The 24051-nt window shown below is 36.8% G+C and overlaps 1 protein-coding gene across 3 annotated transcripts in view; it reads right to left on the bottom strand.

Moving 5' to 3' along the window:
• Positions 1 to 24051, bottom strand: part of LOC113042226 (partitioning defective 3 homolog) — a 407940-nt gene that overhangs the window by 137993 nt on the left and 245896 nt on the right. For all 3 annotated transcript variants that reach the window (XM_026200884.1, XM_026200885.1, XM_026200886.1), the window contains 2 exons: positions 21671 to 21809; positions 1441 to 1627 (listed from right to left, as the gene is read on the bottom strand). In XM_026200884.1, coding sequence (XP_026056669.1) covers positions 1441 to 1627; positions 21671 to 21809 — 326 coding nt within the window. The remainder of the gene's footprint in view (positions 1 to 1440; positions 1628 to 21670; positions 21810 to 24051) is intronic.

Raw genomic sequence — 24051 nt, 5'->3', positions numbered from 1 at the left:
TAAAACTGTACTGTGTCAAAAGGAAGCCCAATGTTAACAGTCTCCAGAAGCGACTTCTCTGGGCTCGGAGGCATCTGGGATGGACCAGCACACAGTGGAAACGTGTACTGTGGTCAAATGAATCAGTATTTCAGGTATTTTTTGGGAGGAATGGACGCCGTGTGCTCCGGACCAAAGAAGAAAAGGATCATCCAGACTGTTACCAGCAACAAGTCCAGAAGCCAGGTCTGTCATGGTATGGGCTTGTGTCAGTGCCCTTGGCAAAGGTAACTTGCACTTCTGTGAAGGCATTAATGCTGAAAAGTACATAGAGATTTTGGAGCATAATATACTGCCTTCAAGAAGACATCTTTTCCGTGGACATCCATGCATATTTCAACAAGACAATGCATAACCACATTCTGCACACATTAAAGTCCTGGCTGTGGAGGAAGAGGGTACGGGTACTTGACTGTCCTGCCTACAGTCCCCACCTTTCTCTCATAGAGAATGTGTGGCAACGAAGACCCCGTACTATTGCCCACCTTAAGACTTGTTTGCAGGAAGAATGGGACAAAATGACACCTGAAACACTTCATCACTTGGTGTCTTCAGTCCCTAAATGTCTTTCAAGTGTTGTGAAAAGGAATGGCAACATTACAAAGTGGTAAATGCTTTACTGTCCCAACTTTTTTTGAAATGTGTTGCAGGTCTGAATTACAGTAAAGGATGCATATTTACAAACGACATGAAGTTGACCAGACAAAACATGAAATATTTTTGGTTCATATTGTCTGCAATGAAATACAAGTCAAAGTAAATTTAGAAATCACTTTTTTTTTTTTTTGCGTTTTCCATACTGTCCCAACTTTTTCTGATTTGGGGTTGTACAGAAAAAAGTGTGTTATTTTATTGTTTTATTATCAAGGTACTATTATAATTTTTATTAATTGTTTGTATTAGTTTTAATTTTTATACTTCTCATTTCAACGTAATTTTATTGTGTTATTATTATTAAAATATTATTATTATATATAAAATAATCTTTCCTTGGGCAACTTTTTGGCAGAGATAAGCAATGTGTTTTAATAATTAATTTCAGTTAATGTTTATTTAATATATAAGTATTTTTTTAAACTATAATAAACCTGCTTGTTTATTAAGTACACTGATACAAACTATATATATATATATATATATATATATATTTATAATTTATAAAAAAAAATGTATTTTATTTATTTTATTGTATTATTATTATTATTATTAATTGTATGTGTGTGTTTGTGTACAAATATATTATTATTTTATTATTTGTGTTTAATGGGAAACTTTTACTTCAAAAGTGTCCAAAATAAGGTCTCGACAGAGCAAGCTGCGCAAAGGGGTGCACCTTTAAAACTTAATTCAACCCATTAATGTCCTTATGATTCTGTGGTGACAACAAAGTGATAACATTACCTTTCGTCCTGTATCTGGATGTCTTTGGGCCAAGATCCTGGCATTTCAGTCACAAATCCCATGTCATCGTGAGAGCTGGATGATGATTGGTCAGACAAGCGGGCAGGAAGAACAGGTGGCCTATCATCTTCAATGATGACGGTGTCGTCCTGGGGCATATTCACGGTGGGGGACAGCTGGTAGTGACCTGAGACGGAGAGAGCATGTGAAAAACCCACAACACGGACAAACTGGCTTTGAATGACTCAAATCCCTTGAAAAATGTTGGAAGTAAGGTGTACACTCAGATATCACCAAACTGTCCCATAGAAACATCTATGTACTGCAAAAGCAACAATTACGTTAGTGTTTGAAATCAAAACACAGGCAGAAAAAGCCACTTACTGTAAGTCAACAATCCCTAAAAAATACCCGAAGCAGACGGAGCGTAAACGAAGAGGTTTGAGCAGAACAAAAAGCACATGTTCACAATTAAAATGAAGCATTTCCATCCAAACATGAACTTCTGGAGTTCCGCTGTGTTTCGCTCCAAGTGTATTTATTTCAACTATAAGTCATTTTGCAACTTTAGTAGCTTAAGAGCAATCAAATGTAATTGCTCCTTGACGAAAAAATAACCCTGGCGTCCTTCCAGCAAAAATAATACTGAGGTTGAGTTTCAGCGAGGCCCAGAAAACAAAATACTTGAGCAGAAATAAATGAGTGTTTATGTGTTTCGAGTCGTTACGCCGAGCGTTCAGTGTCTGAAACTTGCAGCTTTAGCATGTGATAACAATTAATGAACACTTCAAGATCGGTTGTGTTAAACACAGGTCACTTAGGGATTTTATCTAAAATAATAATACAAATAATAATAATAAATAAATAAATAAATAAATAAAAAGGATAATTCAGGAGAGGTCAGAGTAAAAAGTTAAAAATAAATAAAAAAATAAAAAAATACAATTTTAATAATTAGGTAAAAATAAAATATAAATAAAATAAGTAAGGTCAGTTTAATAAAACAAAATACATTTAAATGAAATAAAACTAAAATAAAATTAAATCTCAAATGAAACCTTACTAAAATAAAACAATAAAATAAAATTGTTATGTACCATCATGCATGTTTTTTTTTATTAAAATAAACTAAAATGTAAAAAATAATAATAAAAAATATAAAATATAAACAAACTAAAATTGTACCATCATGCATATTTTTTAAAATAAAATAAAATAAAATAAAACAGTTTACCTTGTTTTGCTTCATCACTCACGCTCATCATGCAATTATTATTTTTGACTGTCATTAGACATTAAAGCATAGTATATATTATGGGCAGATCACAAAATCAAAAAAGCATTGTGTCCTTTTGGAAGTCAACTTTAAATCACTCCATAAGGGCTGTTTCTGTTAATAAGTATATGTCATTTTGGATTAATCATCACCAAAAGGACAAGTCTGTAATTAGTAGAGTCCATTAGAGAAGCTTTGTCATGTTAATTTAGTGCACTGGCATCAGAGCGTACATGGTAAAAGACCTCTTGAAATGTGTAAATGCACACACAGTCATGAACAGTAAATGAACAGCATGAATCTTCAGGAAGTGAACAGAATCACAGAGACTCAGCTTAACTTACACTAATCAGACATTAAACAATCAGCTGCGCTATCTTCCATTGCTAAATCATCAATATGTACACATGACAAAACATTTATGAATAACTTAAGGATGAGCAGCGTTTTCACATGAGACGAGACATTTAAAGCCTGTTTCCAGCTTGGAAGGGGTGAAATATGAAGACCGAGATCAAGAAACTATAAGGAGTTTCATTTGATTTCATCAACACGACTGACGAAACACTCTGGATCTCTTAAGGTCGCCTGCTGGACGTTTACAAGAGGCCTTGATGCTGCGTCCCGGAGGACAGGAGCCCCGCTGGAGATCCACGAGAGGTTCCAGCTCAGAGCAGTCACCCATAACCTTGGAGGAGCAGTTACTGAGCGGTTGCATCAGCGTATCAAAGACTCTCTCACAGTGAGTGGTGGGTCAGGAAACACGGGAATCTTCTGTCACTGGTGTGCAGATACTGTACCGGCGGACAACTGAATGCATGTGTGTGCGCAACTGTGAGAACTTGAATTTCACACTTGCTGAGGCGAGAAGACATTTATACATGTGTGTACACCAATATATTCATAGAAACATATGCACAGTCACGCTCAATAGCAGAAACTGCAAAAAAAAAAGAGGTCCAATCCCAACACATGACTGCAATAACAAATACATAAACCTGAGGAGAAATGTATTAGGTTTAGCTTTATTAGGTACACCTTGCTAGCACCGGGTTGGACCGCCTTTTGCCTTCAGAACTTCCTTAATTCTTTGTGGCATAGAGTCAACAGATTCAACAAGGTGTTTGGTGTTTCGGGGGGGGTCCAAAAACCAGTCAGTATGTCATGTGAGCAGCATTTGCCTCACGCAGTGCATCACATCTCCTTCACATTCACAGGTTGTTGATTGTGGTCTGTGGGATGTTGGTCCACTCCTCTTCAAGTTGCTGGATATTGGCAGGAACTGTATCACGCTGTCGTATACGCCGATCCAGAGCATCCCAAACATGCTCAATGAGTGACATGTTCGGTGAGTATGCTGGCCATGCAAGAATTGTTTTCAGCTTCCAGGAATTGTGTACAGATCCTACATCATGGGGCCGTGCATTATCACGCTGCAAGATGAGGTGATGGTCCTGGATGAATGACACAACAATGAAGAAACGGAACAAACTGAGACAGACTCAATGCAGAAGAACTGTGGGAAAGTCTCCGAAACACTTCAAGAAACCTAATTAAGACATTGCCCCAGTTCTTCTGGATTGAGTCGGTCTCAGATTGTTCTGTTTCTTCATGTTACTCCAGACAGACTGATGATGATCAGATCAGATCTCTGTGTGGAGCTGCTGTCAGATATCTCACTGGATTATTACAATTAATGGCAAAAACAATGTTTAGAAATGTAAACTGATATTTACTACTATACATATATATATATACATTTATATGTTAATTTTCTACAAACCCGATTCCAAAAAACATGATGGTCATAGAAGAGTCAAAGATTAATAAATGTAAGTTAAATGCAAAAATTCACTTTTTTTTCAAATTAATTACAAAACTATTAACAAATCTGACCCTATAGCATATTACATTTCTAGAAAATGCCAGTGGCCAAAATTAAATCTACATGAAAAAAAAAAAATGAAAAAAAAAGAACTGAATAAAGAAAGTATCCATACACTTAAAAGTGGCAGGCAGTCCATGCAAGGTAATTTTTTGCTCATGCAGAACATGGTTTTAATTGGCTTTACTGCTGAATACAGTCATGTTCTCGCATGAAATGAGGCCTTTCCTACAGATTTTTTGACACAAGTGCTGACCTCCTCATACAGGGAGAGTTACTCTTGGCTATGCTACATGGCATAAAGACACCTATAGAAATAGCAACTCTGACAGTGTGAAAAGGTGAAAGTCTTTAACATGGAAGATAAAAACGCTGCGACCACAATTCTTCTGCGGTCGACTAATGGGCCTACCGTTTTATTGAGATTATATCCTCCATCCACCCACTTACGCTCACGATTTCATGGTGAATCATAAAAATCAGCCTAAAAACGGACCTCTTAATTGCAGGACAAGAAAAATAGCGAAGGCGTACTTGGCTTATTATACATTAGTCTCTGAGATGAGAACAGGAAATCGGCAGGAGCGGAGTACAGAATTTCAATCACCTCATTTCTAATGATTTGTGGAGGCACAATGAGGTACCTGCTCAATAAGCAGTACCAAAAAAAACCTCTGCGGGATGTTCTTGAGAGAGCTTTGTTCTGGAGGGAAGGTGTTAGTGACTGACAAATCCTGCTGACATCTTCTCAGTATCTGTCTAGATCCATTATCCAGAGAGAGGATGAGAGTCGAGGCGCGATGTGAAGAGTTGGGTGGGTTAAAAGTAAAACTAATTGTTTCTGTCTTGATGTGACTTGACGTGGCTGTTTCTGGCTGATGTGGCTCCTACGGTGCAAAAATAACTTTTTTAACCACTTAAGCAACCTTAAGAAACACATTGTTTCTCTAGAATCGTTTGTGATGATATGCATCTGACTATAAACTTCATATAACGCAACCTAAACAGGATGCATTTGGTCTCAAACTGGATGATCGAAGCAAAAACAAAAGACTGTTGTTTAACCCAAAAGAGCTTTCCTTACCACACACATCATGCTTTTGTTTAATCATGAAGATTGCTAGCAACCCGAGGACATTTGATACAGGTCATTTGAGGCTATCATGTGTGGTCTTTCCCAGACCGTTGGGTCTCATGGAGGCGCAGTTTGTGTTTGTAACTGTCTCTTCTGTTTAATCTGCACTGAATTCTGCTTGCAGGGCGCTGAAGGCATGGTGGTGGGCTACTGTTGTTTTCTGTCATGCTGCAATCAAACTACCCCTCACAGGGTCTCTCTTGCTATAACAAATAGACCCCCATGCTTGTTTGCTGGGCCCTGAATCAAGACATTGTGGGAATGGACTGATTGGCGTACAGGCCAGCGTTGGCCCCCCAAATCAAGGTTTGAACAAATAAACTTGAATGAAATCAGTTCCTCGATTGTGCATCCAGAATGACAGAGGGCAACAGATTTTCAGGAAGCAGAGGGGAGCATACTTTGAAGAATCACTCATCAGGGGACCATAAAGGCTATCCTGCTCCTACTTGTATTTATTGTAGATCAAGTGCAAATAAAACACAAGGTCAAAACTTTAAAATTAAGCAACTCTAAGCTGCAACATACAGTAGGCTCGTTTGGAATTTGTGCCTCTAAATACATTTTTGCAGAACTGAAAAAAAAAAAAAAACGTACCTATATATACGAATCGATGCAGTTTCCCGTTGAAATGAACACTAGAGAACTTTTACTCATTTTCGTGCAAAGTATGATTTGCACGTCCACAGTTTCGATCAGTAAAGCCTACTTTTCGCATAGGAATATTATGTTATAAATTAAAAACTTTGAAGAGATTTGAAAACTGATTCTTTTGAATGTGTCGTCACACATACAGCTTCATACTGTGTGCATGAGTTTTCTTATTCAGTAGGTTTTCTCAGTAGATATGGTGTTGCACTTGAGCTCCGGTATGAACCCGGTTAAACCACGGTACAACAAAACTGCACATATCCGCATAAGGAAGTTAAAATAGCACGGATGCATTAAGAAATTCATTTTCATTTCACTTTTGCATTTGTTAACACTATCGGGTAGGCTTAGGGTTGGGTTAAGTGTAGAGGATATTTCCATGACAGAGCATTACATTTTAGCAACACTGCTCGGATATTTGATTTATGAACCACTGCAATATGTTGAGAGAATGGTTTTCAAGATAGATGAGCTTCAAAAAGTGCAAAAAATACATCTTTATCCCACATTTTTAACACAAATTGAAAGGACATGCCACTGGATTTGTTAAAGCACATCTAAATAAGGTCATTTGAAATCTGGGCTTCACTGAACAGGCGTGCAGGAACATAAAGGTTTCAGTTTCCTTCAGTCACTAAAAAAACTACAAAATAAAACACATAATTCAACTTGTATAATCTGGTAATCCAAAAAGAAATAGGCCAACATGTGGTATTAATCACAACCTCACATGTATTTAGGAAAAAAGTCATCAACAATCAGTTCAACTTTTCCCAGAAGCGGGGGAGCGAGTGAAAGCCAAGTGTGTGTCATGAATGTCCATCCATAGTGACTTGCTGTGGTCAGGGGAAATCCAGAGGGTCATCATTGAAATGAGGGTCTTTGAAGCAGTATGTTTTTTTAGAATAAATCTTCCAAAAGTACAACGCACAACTGACATTGTATTGCATCATACGTGTTGGCAACATTAGCGCAGTCACATTTGATTTGAGTTAGTTTACTTGAGAATGGTCTTATACTGTAAACACAGGAAATCATGAAAGAAATAGCCTCGGCCATTAAAACAACAAATCACTCCATCTGCTCCCTGCCAAGATTATACTAGCTTAATAAAAAATAAATGCTTTGCTGGTATAAGCTGCTTTTAGGTGTTTTTAGTTTAGCTGGTCTCCCAGCCTGCCCATAACCCCTCTAAAATCAGCAAAAAAAGATCAATACTACCACTTTGAAAGACACCCGGAGGTTGCAGGTTCCAAACCCACAAGGCGTTCCATGAATTATCATTATTGTGACAATTCAGACACTTAACCTTGTGTTGGTTGACAACATTAGCCTTCCTGTACACTTGTTCAGTAGCATAGTGCTAGCAACGTCAAGGTCACAGGTTCAAATCCCAAGGAAAGCAGGGAGTGATAAAAATTGCTACCTTTAATGCAATGTATTGCCAGTCACTTTGGGGAAAATAAAAATGTGTCGAATTCATTAATGTCAACTGGCAAAGGTTTGAGTACACCCTTCATCAACACCAACTAAATAATAAGTGCCCATAACCTCTTTAAGACCAGCGAAACAGATCTACCCAACCACTTGGGATGTAACCAGAAGGTTGCAGGTTCCCCCCAAGATGAATTCTAATTCTATGATTTATCACTACTATGGCAATTCATGCACTTCAAATTTAAGACAATCAGTCTTAAACATAAATTGCTTTGGTTGACAACATAAGTCTTTATGTAGCTCAACCAGAAGGACACACCACTAGCAGCATCAGGGTCATGGGTTTGTTTTCCCAGAAAAGCAAGAAGTTATCAAATGTGTACCTTGAATGCAATGTAAGTCACTTCAGACAAAAGCATCTGTCAAATGTATAAATGTCAACTGGCAAAGGTTTGAGTACACCCTTCATCAACCCAAACTACCTGACAAGTGCCAATGACCCCTCTTAAGCTAGCAAAAAAAAATACTCTTACCAAATTAGTCTAAACCATACATTGTTTTGGTTAATAACACTTAACACTTGGCAATGAGAAAAATCCCAGAAAAAATGCAATAACTTATATAATGGGTTCCTTGAATACAATGTCAAGACAACATTATTACCTTAATCCCTCTTTAAACTAAAAACTATAAAAAGCTGTGAGGGAAAAGTGGACTCCCTAAGTAGCTTCCTCTGTCTTAATGAGACAACTAGGCTAGTTTGTCTTTCACAAATGTTTACAGTTCAGAGGCATTCACACAAACTTTCTCTAAAAAAGACCAAAACACAGATTTATTTATAACTGAAATCCAGATGGACAAAACATCCTTTGTTTGGAGGAATTGAAGTACAATATTAGCTCAAGAAGTATAACATATCACCTACAAGTGAACACACTATAATTTGTTAAATTAAATTATAATTCCACTTGTAATCATGGCAGTATTGCAAAACAAAAAAAAAAAATAATAAATCAGCTTTTACAAAGTCATGAATTGAAAAGTTTTCCCTTTCAGAAATTATAGCAAAATAATAATAATAATAATAATAAACTTCCCCTTTCAAAAGCATTAAACACGGCAAACCATTAAATACTGCTAAAAGCTAAACTGTTCCAAAAATAGTGTTCTTGGCCAGACTACAATCTTGCATTTAGGCTCTGTCCCAACTCTAGTTCAGTTGATGTGGATCTGAGGTCTTGTGTTCCTGCTGCACGTGCCTGTGAAGCTCACGAGAATGGAGAGTGTCCCATTTGTCATTTTACATTTCAGAAGCACCCCATTACCAAGACTGTCATTACTATTATTAGAATTATTATTATTTTTATTATTATTAATTAATTATTTGCATTTATATGTAGGCAAATTAAAATACCCAATCCAAGTACGCGTCGGAGGGATTCAATTTATTGTGTAAATTTTTTTAATAATGTTATTGTTTTATAAATAATTGCAGTGAATTAATGTGCTAATTGACAGGCCTATTATGTACACATGCATTGTTTTGGTGTGTGTGTAATACTCCAGAGGTCCTGTCCCGGAACACTGTATGTCACAATAATATCACAGGAGGCCACAGCCACCAGAGCAGGTCTTCCACTTCTTGTCGTGCGAGTGATTCGGACCCTCTGTGGTCACTCTATAAGTCTGTAATACCCCATCAACCCTCCTCCTGTTAGCATAACAACTCTCATTATCCTGTAGTCTTCATCAGGGGGTTAATACAGAGAGTGTTTTAATCTGACAGGAGCAGACAAACCACTTAAGGGAAGCCGAGGGAGGGTGAGGTGGCACTGTTAGCGTGATGCAATTCCCAGCATACCTCTGTCATTCCAGTTCTGGTACAGTGCCATTCACGAGAGAGCAGAGATCCATGGAGAAACACTCCGTGAGGAATACAAGGTCACAACATCGAGATTCACGCAGAGAAGTGATGCAAGTGAAATACTAAGAGCCCAACTTCTCGTCTGATGTATCGATGTCTGTTTATAGATTATATGTCTGCCCTTCCTATAGACTGAGCTATAAATCGGCTTTGACAAAGAAATTTTATTTGGTTTGTCAAACACCATTAAAAATTTGGTTTAATGTTATTTTCACCTTTTTAAACAATTTATATATATATATATATATATATATATATATATATATATATATATATATATATATATATATTTTTTTTTTTTTTTTTAATATATCAATCTGAATTCGAAGAAAATGAAGATAGGTCTTTTAGTTTGAATATACTGCAGCAAACCGACTTGCTTTTTACCCAGTTTGCTGCAAAAACACAATAATAACTAAAACCCATTTTTGCATACATCATAAAATGCTTCTGTAAAAGAAAAAAACAAACAGAGAAAACGGCAGTTTAAAACATTAATGGCCTGTAAATGTTGTAAAATTGTCCAACCAATAACAAGTGAAGTGAATTATTACATTTACTTTGCACAGATGTTCCTCCACACTCTTCAGCTCCTAATGCTGACCACACATAACCTCCATAAAACCCTTCCATCCCTTTGTTCTGTCCAATCTTTCATTAACAGGTTCTTTGCAAAACAGCATGTCCGGACGTAAGTAACGGCTCCTCAATTTGCGTCACAGTGTGACTTTCCTCTACCGGCTGGACTTTTCAATTAGGACAAAGTTGTGCTCACAGCGAACATGAATGCTAATGCACCCAACGTCAAAGAAATTACAGCCATTTTTGAATTTTGCTTCAAATAACTACTCCTTGAAACAATCTATCCTTCAGAGTCTTAGCCAAAGGAACGTGGAAAAGAGAGATGGAGAAAGAAGAAAAAGCTCATTTGATTCAGCCCAAGACGTTATCTGCCACCTGCTGCATTATACCTTGACAAGTAGCCTGCACTCAAAAAAATGAAATCTGGGTGTTGTTCGATAAAAATAAATAGAGCATTTTGAAACAAATAAAATTAATCAGTTTAAGGGATGTACACAATTATTTTAAATCCGTCTGAACTAAATCCATACAACCTTAAAATAGCTCAATTCATTTGTGTCGAAACAACAAAAAATAATCATTCGAGTCAAACTACTACTTTTGCGCATGCGCTGATGACAGGAAATCCACGTGACCTCGTCAGTTATCGCGGGCGCCATTATGTGGTGGAGTCCAGTCTATGGTGGAATGCTGTAGAATTGGTAAGTTCAAAAATCCTTTATTTTCTTTGTCTGTATTGTGCTGATAGAGAGTAAAACCATTTAAATCAGTCAGAATTCAACATTAAGCGGATATTTGACAGCTTATTGGATTATTTGAATTACTCTATTAGTCACATGTTCATACTCGATAAAAACATAGTAAATCGATATAAACGCCTGCATGTATGTACATAATTTAACATTAATGCGGTAGTTGCTTAGTTCTAATTCCTGTTGCAAGCGTTATTTTACTAGATTGTTTCAGTTAACGTACTCGGGCTACTGTTGTTGAGCGTACTGTTAAGTGATCCTTCTGTACAAGTAAAGACGAGAAGACTGCGAATTAATGTAAAAACGAATTAACAAACAATGATGTCAATACAATTATATGCTTGATGTTAATCAACAAGCAGCCAGGCTGCGTGGAATACAGTATAGAGCACATGCGTACTAGGCATGTGTTGTTTGACTATGATCGCACAGGATTAGGTTGCACGCGTTGTAATTTCGCACAGATGAATACTGTGACCGTGAGGGATTCCCTCATTTCTTTTACATGTTCAAATTCGTAGTTATGATCTTAAATGTGATATTTATACTTTAATCTTATCACTGTGTGTTGTAATTGCTACTGCACATTATTGTAATACGTTGTATTATTGTTACAGTTGCTGTAATTGAATGAGAATGATTTAAAGACAATTTGATATTTGTTTGTATGAAATATAATGATCGAAACTTCCCTTCCGGGCAGCATTTACATTTTATATTGATTTCAGTTATAATGCATATGGCATGGGAAAGTCAGCCTCGGTTTCGTCGGTAGAGCAGGATCGCCCGTTTTCTTCAGAATTGTTTTGTGTTTGTATATATTACAGTTTTACTGTTGCTGAGCATGTAATAGGTGAAACATCTGTACAGGTAAATACAAGTACACTGCAAATTTATGTAAACATTGTTTTATTTTACAGGTTTTTACAAGAGCTCATTAAATGGTATCCTATACTTGGGTTATAGTCTACTTTTTCACATGGTAAGTTGTATTAAGTATGTTCTTAAATGGGTTTAGAAAAATGGCTCATTATTACTGTAATAAAATAAAGGAAAGTTTAAAGTATTTTATTAGTGTGTGCTTGGAAATACCTAATGTTTTCATAACCAACATACGAATCGATAATGTAATTTTCTGATTTCATACAATTTGATAGTTATTTTACTATATTGTTTCAGTTATGAAATTAGCCATTTCATTCATGCGACTGCTGCTGAGCAATCTGTAGGAGATTTCTCTGTTCAAGTAAAGATGAGAACACTGCAAATTTATGAAAAAAAATTTATTTTTATTTTACAGATTTACAAGAGAAATAAACAGCATCCCATGCTTGGGTTTTAGTAAACTTTTTCATGTGGTAAGTTGTATTAGTGATGTTCTTAAAGGTTTAGTTCAGCCAAAAATGAAAATGATGTCATTAATTACTTACCCTCATGTCGTCCCAAATCCGGAAGACTTTCGTTCATCTTTGGAACACAAATGAAGATCTTTTTCATGATTTCTGAAAGATTTCTGTCCTTTCATGAACAGCGACACAACTGAGACTTTGATGTTTTAATAAGTTTGATGTTCGAAAGTATGATGAACAGATTTCATTTAGGCTTTTACTTGCATATAAACATTGATCAGCAAACATCAACAGAAGGTCAACTGAACCTGATTGATGCCCAAAAACAGAAGATCAAACGTGCTGCGTAACGAGAATGAACCTCATTGGTTCTCACATGTCAAACAAACATGCTTATGCTTCCGTTCACCACAACTGATGTGCGAGTTGATGAATGTTTATATGTGAATAAAATCCAAATCTAAATCTGTTCATAATATAAAGCGAGTGTTCAGAGAAATGTGACTAAACCGCTCAATTTATATGGATTCGTTTTATGATCTCTTTATGTACTTTTTGAAGTATCAAAGTCTCAGTTGCATAGCTGTTTATGGAGGGACAGAAAACTTTCAGAATTCATAAAAAAAAAATTATTTGTGATCCAAAGATGAACGAATGTCTTTGAGCATGACACGAGGGTGAGTAATTAATGATATAATTTTTATTATTAGTTGAACTTTCATATAGATTGTATGTCCTGTTATACTTGGTTATCGATATGAAATGGTCAAATAATCAATGTTTTTGTGCTTTTTTTTTTTTTACAGAACAACAGCGTAGACATGGAAAGAGAATGCATCCTCAAAGCACTGTGTGTATACTTAAAGGAGGACCATCTACAGCTGTTCAAGGAGTACAATGTAAGCAACTGCTTTTCTCTTCACTTTTATGTTTACGTTATGTTTTGTACACTTGTTACAGTTTTTATGTTTACTAGGGGTGCAATGGTTCTCTGTAAAAAATCTAACCGTACCATTCTCTACTTGCGGTTCGGCACGCACTTGAACCGCGGTCCACCTCTAATGACGATGCGAGTGCCGTATGCTGCTCTAACGTCTAGTCATGAACGCTTTTGCAATCTTTGTGTAAACGAAACTCATTTAAGCCTTGCTAACTTAAACATTCAAGAGCAAGACGCAAAAGAGAACTGTGAAATGATTTGTGAGTGTGCTCATCCAAAGCCCCACATGTTTTTTTTTTTTTTTTCAGAAAACGTGCAAATACTGAGTTCTCTTTCAAGTCTTGTGCTTCAGAGGCCAAATTCGTACAAAAATTATATCAACATGACTTGTCTTGTCTTGGTGAGTATCCTATGTCTTGGTGAGTATCCTAGCAAACATAGTCTGTTATATCTTAAGTGAAGTTTTATTAAAAGAGAAAGACATTGTATGTGTAACAGTATGTACTGGATCGTCAAAAAAACTATTCTCACTGCCTGTGTTTTTAATGTTAAATCACACAAGAAATGACAAAGAAACTACTAACTGCTCTTGACTGAATAGCTGATGTTACTTCAATAATGATTAATCTTTAATTTATTCAGTAAAGATAATATGCAGTGTTATTTTATATTTGATTATTCATTTTCTGTACCTAAGGGGAAGTAGGGCCTAATGGTTAGAGAGTCGGACTCCCAATCGAAGGGTTGTGGGTTCTAGTCTCAGGCCGGACGGAATTGTGGGTGGGGGGAGTGCATGTACAGTTCTCTCTCCACTTTCAATACCACGACTTAGGTGCCCTTGAGCAAGGCATCGAACCCCCAACTGCTCCCCGGGCGCCGCAGCATAAATGGCTGCCCACTGCTCCGGGTGTGTGCTCACAGTGTGTGTGTGTGTGTTCACTGCTCTGTGTGTGTGCACTTCGGATGGGTTAAATGCAGAGCACAAATTCTGAGTATGGGTCACCATACTTGGCTGAATGTCACTTTCACTTTTCACTTTCACTAAAAAAAAACCTACAGTTAGATACCTGAAAAAAACTGAAAAGCACTGTTTATTTTATTTGAATCTTTGATCTATTGTATTTATTTGTAATGTTGCTTGTAGTTTGATTATTTGTTCTTATTAATTGTTCTTATTAATTTTTATTTTACAGTAGTCCAATTTTACCACATTTTATTTGTCTTGCCCAGGATTGCGACTGGATGAATTCTAAAGAAGCCATAGAGCAGATGGTAATGGGGATCTACATCGTCCAATTCATAGACACCAACCAGGGGATAAACCTGTGGACGTTGGTATCCTGATTGAAGGGACCGAGGTTCTCTGCTCTTTGAAGAACGTGTAGCAGTGGCCGTGCTGTTTGGACTTACTCACGTCTTGAACCTCAGCTACCCACAAGAACTCAAGGCTACATTTGAGGTCATCCAGAAAGTGTTCTTTATCTTGGATGGACAAAAACTTTCACTAAAGGTACCAGCCCTTAAGAACAAGATGTTGGAGTAAGTTACCTTATGTGTGTATTCTCAAAAGACTAAATCTTGACTCAAGAAGGTATTAGATGTGCATATACATTGAAATATAATGTTGTTCATCTTGGATGATATTTTTTTACCTGAAAATTTGCCTTGAAATAAGAATAAAGAGAAACCTTTGACATTCACTTTGAGAACATTTTATTTGTGCAGTAAATTACATTTTGATAGACATGTCAACAATTAAACATTTGTTTGATGTAAATAAAGTTGTACAATTAACTTAACGATTGTAGTTGACACAATATTTCTGGTTTTCTAAATTAAGTGATTAAGATTAATTGGCTCAACAAGATTAAATAGTTTATAGATAAATACGATAATATGATTCAAATGAAAATGATTTGATCTTGTTGGTTCAAAATGAATTTTGCTCTTGGTTTCCATTTGTCTAAATTAAGTTGAGACAACACCATTCAAATGTGTGGAAATAGGTGTCATAATTATATTAAGTTAGACCAACGATTTATTTTTTTGAGTGTGTGTCGTAGCGACTTGAGCGAGGTGGATTCACACTGCCAGTTAGATTGATGTAAGGCTGAGTGTATATGCTACATCTTCACACAGTTTCACAGCCGGCAGCCCTTCCCACTGACAGCCACCGACAGCGCCGCCAATCAATCTGACTGACAGCAACTGCAGCCAATCAATGTGATGGCACTATACTGTCAGATTAATAGCCCCGCCCATCACTCTGCCTCACAGGGTTAGTTTTAATGCTCTTTTATGTCTTTATATTAGAACAGATTCTAAACAGAAACTGCATTAAGATCAAATATTATAAGATTATATTTCACAATTCATTCACTTACAACCTAATGTACTTGTGGTAGAACAAACATCAGACTTTGAACATTAACTTTGAAGCAGTTAAGTTTAATCACTAATGCAGCTGCAAAGACAAGCAACATTAGCTTTACTGTTTATTAGTTTTATGTTAGAGGAATAAAAGAAGTCTAAAGAAGATAATTAGCACTGTGATATATTAGCATTTTCCTCATGTTGGCGTCTCCCTCAGATGAATCAATTTTGTTGTAGGATTCCACATATTTGGATAAAAGTGCCTGTCAAATGACTTAATGTACTTTGAATATAAATATTAAAGGTGCTGTATGTAAGTTTCTGACTCTACTAAAGCATTAAAATACCATAATATGTTTGCAGATATTTAAAAAACATGCTAAGTTAGCATACTTGTTGATCTGAAAAACAATGCTACAATCAGTTATTCTCCTTTCAAAATGTGCGTTCCGGGCTGGAATATCGGCCTTTGTTTTGGTGCGTGAAGACTGCCCATTGCCAGTTTACCCAATTGTATTTCAGCACCCCGGGTTGCCAGTTGGCATAAATAAACACAGTGTATTTTATTTCATTTATCGTCAAGTGCACTCATTCCTGTTATTTTGACAATCTGGCAAACTGTGTGTGCGTCAAGTCTGAGGAGGAGGGGCCAGGTGAAGAAAAACCCTCTCCAATATTTTTAATTTGAACTGCAATACCTAGTTCAACCACTCGGTGACAATCCAACATACAGCACCTTTAAATATTTATATTCAAAAACTGTCATCACACAGATGAAGTAGCAAGCTGAATCACTAGCCAAACTATAACACTATAACATACAATACTGACACATTTACAGCATCAAAACGTATAATTATGATGCACTGAAGACACAAGTTATTTACCTATGCATTATGTATGAAAAAAGTTACAAATGAATCCTTACGAACATTAAAATGGCGGTATTGATTTTATTATTATTGTATTCAGTTGACGTATCACTAGCATTATAATAATTTTTTTTGCAAACCGTTTACTTATTTACTTAATAAGAAATGATAACATTTCATTCTGTGTGATTTCCTAGATTACACATTGTTCAACAAGATTACACTTTAAACCCTTAAAGCATTTCTGCAATCGTTTAGCCATTACTTATCATATAATATTTACTTAGTTTGCTGTGGAACACAAAATGTGTTTTCTCGACATGCTGTGACTAATAATAGAACAATAAAATACACCAAAAATGCAACATAATTGCAAAAGTAATCCATTTAGTTTCAACTCAGGTTTAGAGGCAGGAGCTGGATTATCAGCTATACAAATATATTTTCAATGCTATTGTATATTGTTACTAACACAGTCATTTCCCTGCATATTCCAGTCTATGGATTACATTTTATATATTTTTAAATTCGCTATAAAATGGGAAGAGGTTTAGGTTTGGGGGTAGGCTAAGGGGTCTAACAATCTAAATCACTTATAGATTAAATAATAAAAAAGCATTGATACAAATATCTTAATGATATAAAAAAAAATCATAAATGTTATATTTGTTTTGCTATAAATATGTTGCAATTTGTACGTCTTAAACTTTGAAATACATCCAAATTTTACATTTCAGCATCAACAAAAATACAAAATTGTAAATTCTGTGCTTGTAAACGTTATGTACTAATGCCTTTGTATAAACAATGAGATCAGGCTGGGTATAGCACTAGTCAAATTGTAGATCAATTACAAGACCTATTGCTAACTAAAGCTGACCGGAATTCCAAATGATTTTGCCAGCCAATCCACAAACTAAATTACAAGCTAAACTACTAGTCAAAATCAAGATGAATCACAAGCTATACTGCTAGCTAAAAAGCTAACCAAATCCTAGTCTCAGCCTCAGATTTGACGCCCATGGGTCGTTGGCTAAATGAGAGTCTGATGCATATGGAACACAAAAGTGGAAACACTTCAAGAGTGTCAAAGTCGTCATTGGATTGGTTGAATTCTACAGAATATTTAAAGTTTGCACCATAGAATCTCTCAAATCTGTCTGAGAGTTTAACACACTGGTCTGTTACTGTGGCAACATTTCCACGCCTCGAAACGATGATTGGTTGTTTGACATGTCGGTCAAAGAGCCTCATGGGCGGGTCTTGGTTGAAAATGGCATTTCTACAATATTTAGTAGTAGCTTATAAGTGGTTACTGTCAGTTTATGCATGTATGACAGAATTTTTTTCAGAAAAAAAGCATACAAGATGCAGTCAACCTGACGATGAACATTACTAACAGCAATTATTATGTGATGCAGTCAAGCTTAATAAACAACACAAATAATGTGCTAATGTTTTGATAATATAATTAAAGAACAAATGACTGTAAACAGATTCTGATTAAACAGTTCCTGGATGAAGGTTTGTTCATAACTTTAAGAGAACTTCAGCTAATGTTCTGAGAAGAATTCCTGTTAGCCGTATCACACAGACATACACACGTCACAGAGCAGTTCTAAATGTCATACATGATGACCTCAAAATTACCACCCTCACAAAACACCATGGTGTTCATTTAATTTACATTCTTATTATTATGTTTTGCACATGTTAATCCAAAATGAGGCTTAATAAGGCTTATCTTTTTTTTTGCCCTGTTCAAAAGTACTGGAAATGATTTCTGGGACTCTGTCTAAATGACTACACGCTCAAATATTCTGCCACTATGATTACCTCAAGTGCACATGGCATTCACTACCATAATGACTGTCATTCAGAGGTAGATTCATTCAGAATATTCCTCATATCTCTCTACGGGCAGAATATGGTTAGTGAGTCTCCAAGAAGCACCAGTCACAGAAACGTTGCTTTACACAAAGGAATATTAATGCATATACACCTTTTTTTCTTTTTTTTTTGGCACAGTGCCTATTTACGCTGTTTAATGGGGCTAACCTTTCCCGTCACACACTTAGAGGCACTTCTCTCTGGAAATCAACAGTTGTGAAGGGCAAATTCAAATTGGTACACCACCTCCCCTTAAATTAAAGGAAAAAGTCCTGTGTTTCACTTTAACTGTGTTTAATGTGTTAAAGTACTGTAACACTAAGAGCAACCTGAACTCACAAGGCTACAAGAATCCAACATCTACAGCACGGCTGCTAACTCTAGAAAGTAGAAATATGTTATATGTGACAAGGAAAGAAGGACAGAAGAGACCTGAATGCATTTAGCTATTTGTAATTGTGTAATCTGAACAGCAGAACACCATATGAACACATCTTTATGTGGTTTGAAAATCAATTAAAAATATGATTTTAAGAAATTCAATTCAGTCTGAAAGGTCAGATCACATTTCAAACAGTATTTTCCGTTCATTCAGACTGTGATTTGTCAAAAATGTCAAACACTTACCAAGGGAAACTAAATTATTTATTATTATTATCATCATCATCACCATTATTATCATTATATTGTTTCATCGGTTTATACTTGCCAATATTTATTTCGTTTTTTCATTCATTTGTTGATTCGTTTGTTAGTTTGTTTATTTATTTATGTAGGACCACTTGCAATTAAATGACAAGTGTGTAAAAACAAACAAATAAACAGTATATCATTACACCAACTATTTGTTTGTTTGTTTGTTTGTTTAGGGCCATTTGTAATAAAAACAGTAACGGGTATAAATCCAGACAGCTCCTCTCCTTTATCTAGTCACATAAATTTACCCATCAACTACCAATTTATATTTATAGCACTTTATTCCTCTGAGTTTTCTCTCATTTCAGTCTGTTTTCAAGCTTTAAAGTTTCATTCCTCATCCCGGCCTGTCATAACAGGCATGCGAGATGACATTATCTCGCTAACCTTGCAGCTCAAACCCTGCCATGTCTGCTCCTTCCTGAGTGACAGCAAATATGTCTGAAATGAGTGGTGGCTGCTCAAGACTATTTTCCTGACAGTGATGCATCAAGCTTAGTCAGTCAGGTCTTCACCTTGGTCCTTTAGAAAACGACCTCTGACAAACGCGACAGAGTCCATACATCAAAGTCCGTCCTCATGTCCTGCAGTGCGTAAAGTTACGTGTCAGACATTCAGAACATCAGCAATGGACCATTTAATGTGTGAGGTGTCATTGTTGCATTTTCTTCATGATTTTACAAATAAAAATAACGTGTCATGCAAGTGACTGACAAGTGGTGAAACAATCCTCAGGAGCACGGGCCGAGTTTATGAGACGTATGACAATGTGTCAGGTCTACAACAGCTGAAGGGTGCCATCTTCCCTCAGGTAAACTTTCTCAAACTTTTGCCTTTTTACTTTGCTAAGGAGAAGATGTACAGCTAAACTCTCTGAAGTGGTGCTTTTTGAGAAGTTTTAGAGTTTCTCTGCGCTGGCACTGGGGAAGAATCACTCCCATGCTTTTTGAAAGAAAGTGTCAATGCATACATTGGTGCAAAACAACTAGGACAGAACGAGAAGTGAATATAAAAAAAACAAAAACAAATAAATAACTGCAATAAATACTAATTGCATATATTAATAGGTATCACTTATATTGATATTTTATAAATGTATACTTATAATTATTATACAAACAAAACATATTAAAGCTAGTAAGTATCATTGTTATTGATAAGAAAATAACAATACCTTTTATATAAGCAGCAACAACAACAACAATAATAAAATGAGACGTCATTGACTGACTCATGGTCACACTGCGATGAGAACGCACGCAGTAGACAAGGTCAGAACAAGAGGATGAAGAAGAAATGAGGGGTGAAAGAAAAGCAGGGGATGAGGTGGGTTGGCGTTAGGAACTAAAGAGCTTATTGTTCAAGACTGAGTAGTCGATTGTGAAATGACAAGCATGAAGGTGAAAGGATTGGTCTGCCGATTCCAATTGTCTGACAGGACTAGAAAAGTGATCTGAGTTTGAGAGAAAACAGGACTGACTTGAAAGAGTCATGCTGGATGAGACACGGGCTTGAAAATGACATTAACCCCCATTTACAAAACCACAGGAGCATGCTGGGACTGGCTGGGCTGAGCCTGTGTGCGTCCGGCTGCTCATTCATCCCTGCATTTAAACTGTATATGTCGGGTGGAAACAGATGGAAATGGAAACTGAAGGTGAGGACAAATACTGACAGCACGTGTGCATACATATTCTTGCAGAGCATAAAAATGACTGTTAAAATGCAGTGATTTTGACCAAGAGCCATCTACTTTGGAAGAAACCTTCAAAGCACATGTGACTTGATCCTTTTCCTTTTAATGACATAATTCATAAACCAGATATAGCTGCGTGTCCAACTAAATATTTATTCTTAAAGGCTAGCATGACTTTTTAAATAGATTTCAATGGGAACATGGCATATTTTGGCATATTTCATACTTTGTGTGTGTGTTTTATTATTATTATTATTATTATTTAATTTGAAAAATAATGCTTGGAGAAACATTTTATTGGTTCTAGCTAAACGCTGCGCCTCCAAAGCACTCTCAAGTGCCCAGAGCTGGCCGTTTTCAAAAGAACACCAGATATTTTCAGCTGGATAAAAATGCTTCACCACTTTAATTAGAACATGTCTCAAACTGAACTCTTTAAAGGGATAGTTCAATCAAAACTGAAAATGTTGTCATAATCTACTCACCCTCAAGTTATTCCAAACCTGTATGACCAATATTTTCAGAATATTGTAATTGTGTACAGAAAAAAATAAAATAAATAAGTCATACAAGTGTGGAACTACCTGTACAAAGACCAACTATCCCTTAAACAAATTAGATCTACTTGAGCAACCTGGAAACTAACAGCAGACTGATAAAAGCCATCTACAAAATCCAGAACAAATATAAAGACTGGAGTTAGCTGGTTCGAGAACGCTCGGACCATTTTCGGTGAAGTGACAGGGCCATTTGAGTGTTTTTATCAGCTTACCCATCATTCTACCCATCATGGTGGGTCGTGGGGTGTGGTTGTCATCCAGGCTCTCTCCGGGATACAGCGTCTGAGAGATCCGTCGCTCATGTTCGTCTTGTGGAGTGCTCAGACGCACAGGCGGGCTACCTGGAGCCTCCTGGGAAGGAAAGAAAAAAATATATAATTCTTTATTCTGGCTTATTTTTAATCTTTCAGCTGCTACTGTTATTGCCCCTTTGTGTAATAGCTCGTCTTGCTTTGAGCACAAATGTCTCTAAATGTTATCAAATGTAACAAAAACCACAGAACAAGTAGAACAAATTAATTTCTAACCCAATTAGTTTGAACAACAAAGACAGTTGATGCACAGCTTCAGTGTCTCATCACCAGGCGCTAGAGGTAATAGAGGAGTTACTGTGCTCTTTTGATTAGGCTGTTGGTGAGTGTGGTCTGATCTCAAGTCCTTTGTGAGCTCTCATGTCCTTAGCATTGTACAGTACATCTCCCCCATAGGGGGCCAAAATGATCATGAGAGTGTTGCACTTTCTCCCAAAGGAACGTCTCCTGAAGGAGGCTGTGTTAGTTGAGGATCTGTAATATTTCTCTCCCAGTCTTACCATCTAGGTGGTAACTAGGAAGACCGAGGCCCAAGGTCTGTTTTGAGCACAGCTCTTTGAAAATGGCAACAAGCCTCAAGGGAACTTTGGGAATGCTTATAGTGTAGCAAGGTATGTATGTGCTTCAGCATGTGGTAAAGTGATTGCTAGAGTGTTCTCAATAGTAGCCAAGCATTTCCTTACATTACCAAGTCATCCATCATTCTACTTATCCAACCAACCATTTATCTATCTATTTTACTAACTATCCATCTATTCATCATTCTACCCATTTGCCCATAAATTGTTGTTGACCCAATGTGTTGATAGGTCGTTACAACCAAACAATTTTTGGTGCTTCAGAGTGTGCTAAAGTGGTTGTTAGGTTGTTCTTGATAGTTGCCAATCATTTTCTTGACCCAAGTCAAAAGAGCCCAACCAAGAGCTTTCCAACCATCCATCCATTGTCCTGCCTATCCATCCATCCATCCATCGGGATGCTGATCGCACAAGACACATCTTACTCAATCTGCTCAGGACGTCTGTGGCACTGCAGTGGGGACAACAAATGCTGTATTCGGGAGGGAAACTACCAGACTGTTTAATATAGATGAGATGTTTAATGAAGTCTAGAGCTGCTGACTTATCTCGCTGGGGCTGATAAAACCGCATGCATAGAAAGGGTCAATGCAATTACAACTTCATCCAACGCAAGTGCCACGGGCAGCCTGACAATAAACCGCTCAGCCTGACTCTCCTCAATGAGCTTTTCATTACAAAACCAGGATTTGTTTTATGAACCTTTGTAGAAGTCTGACGGTTGTGTCAGAATGAGGGGAAGATAAAAACGAGACAAGGACGTGTTTCTTAAAGAAAACGGGGGTGATGGTTGAAATGATCTGCTTGTGGGAGACAGATCTTTAACGGCACAGTGTTTGGGAGGGAGGGGAGGTGAAGAGTTATTATGAACCCATTTATTCTGCCTACTCCAGGCATAATCTCCCCTAATCTAGTGCTTCCTCAAACAGGATTTGCCATGTGTATTAAAACACCCCCTGCTAGTCTGTCTTCCTGTGGGGCTGTGATTGGCAGTCTGCAGGCTAGTTTGTCCTGCATCTGTCATTCTCCCAATCCATCAAACACCCCATCATTTTACCTTTCCATCCATCCATCCCTCATTTTAACTACTTATTCATCCATCCATCCATCCATAATTCTACCTGCCTATCCATACATCCATCATTTTACATACATTCTTCCATCCATCATCTGTCCGTCCATCCATTATTTTTTCATCCATCCATTCATTCTTTTACCCATCCATCCATCTTTCTACCTATCCATCTATTTATCTATCCCTCCATCAACCTATCCATCCATCATCATCATTCTGCATATCCATCCATCCATCCATCCATCCATCCATCGTCTGTCTGTCCATCCATCCATCCTTCTATCTATCCATCTATCTATTCATCCTTCCTTCAACCTATCCATCCATCCATCTTCCTTCAACCTATCCATCCATCCATCTTCATCCATCCTTCCTTCTACCTTTCCATTTATCTATTCATTCTTCCTTCAACCTATACATCCATCCATCCATCCAACCAACCATCGTCTACCCACCCATCCATCCATCCTTCTGTCCATCTTTCCTATACATATCTAGTATTCTATTCATTCTCCCGTCAACCTATTCATCCGTCCATCCATCCTTCAACCTATCATTCTATCTATCTATCTATCTATCTATCTATCTATCTATCTATCTATCTATCTATCTATCTATCTATCTATCTA

This window comes from Carassius auratus, chromosome 24 (assembly GCF_003368295.1).
Source record: "Carassius auratus strain Wakin chromosome 24, ASM336829v1, whole genome shotgun sequence".
NCBI classification, from domain to species: domain Eukaryota; kingdom Metazoa; phylum Chordata; class Actinopteri; order Cypriniformes; family Cyprinidae; genus Carassius; species Carassius auratus.
Note: the sequence above shows the minus strand (reverse complement) of the source record. Positions and strands in the feature narration are given on the sequence as shown.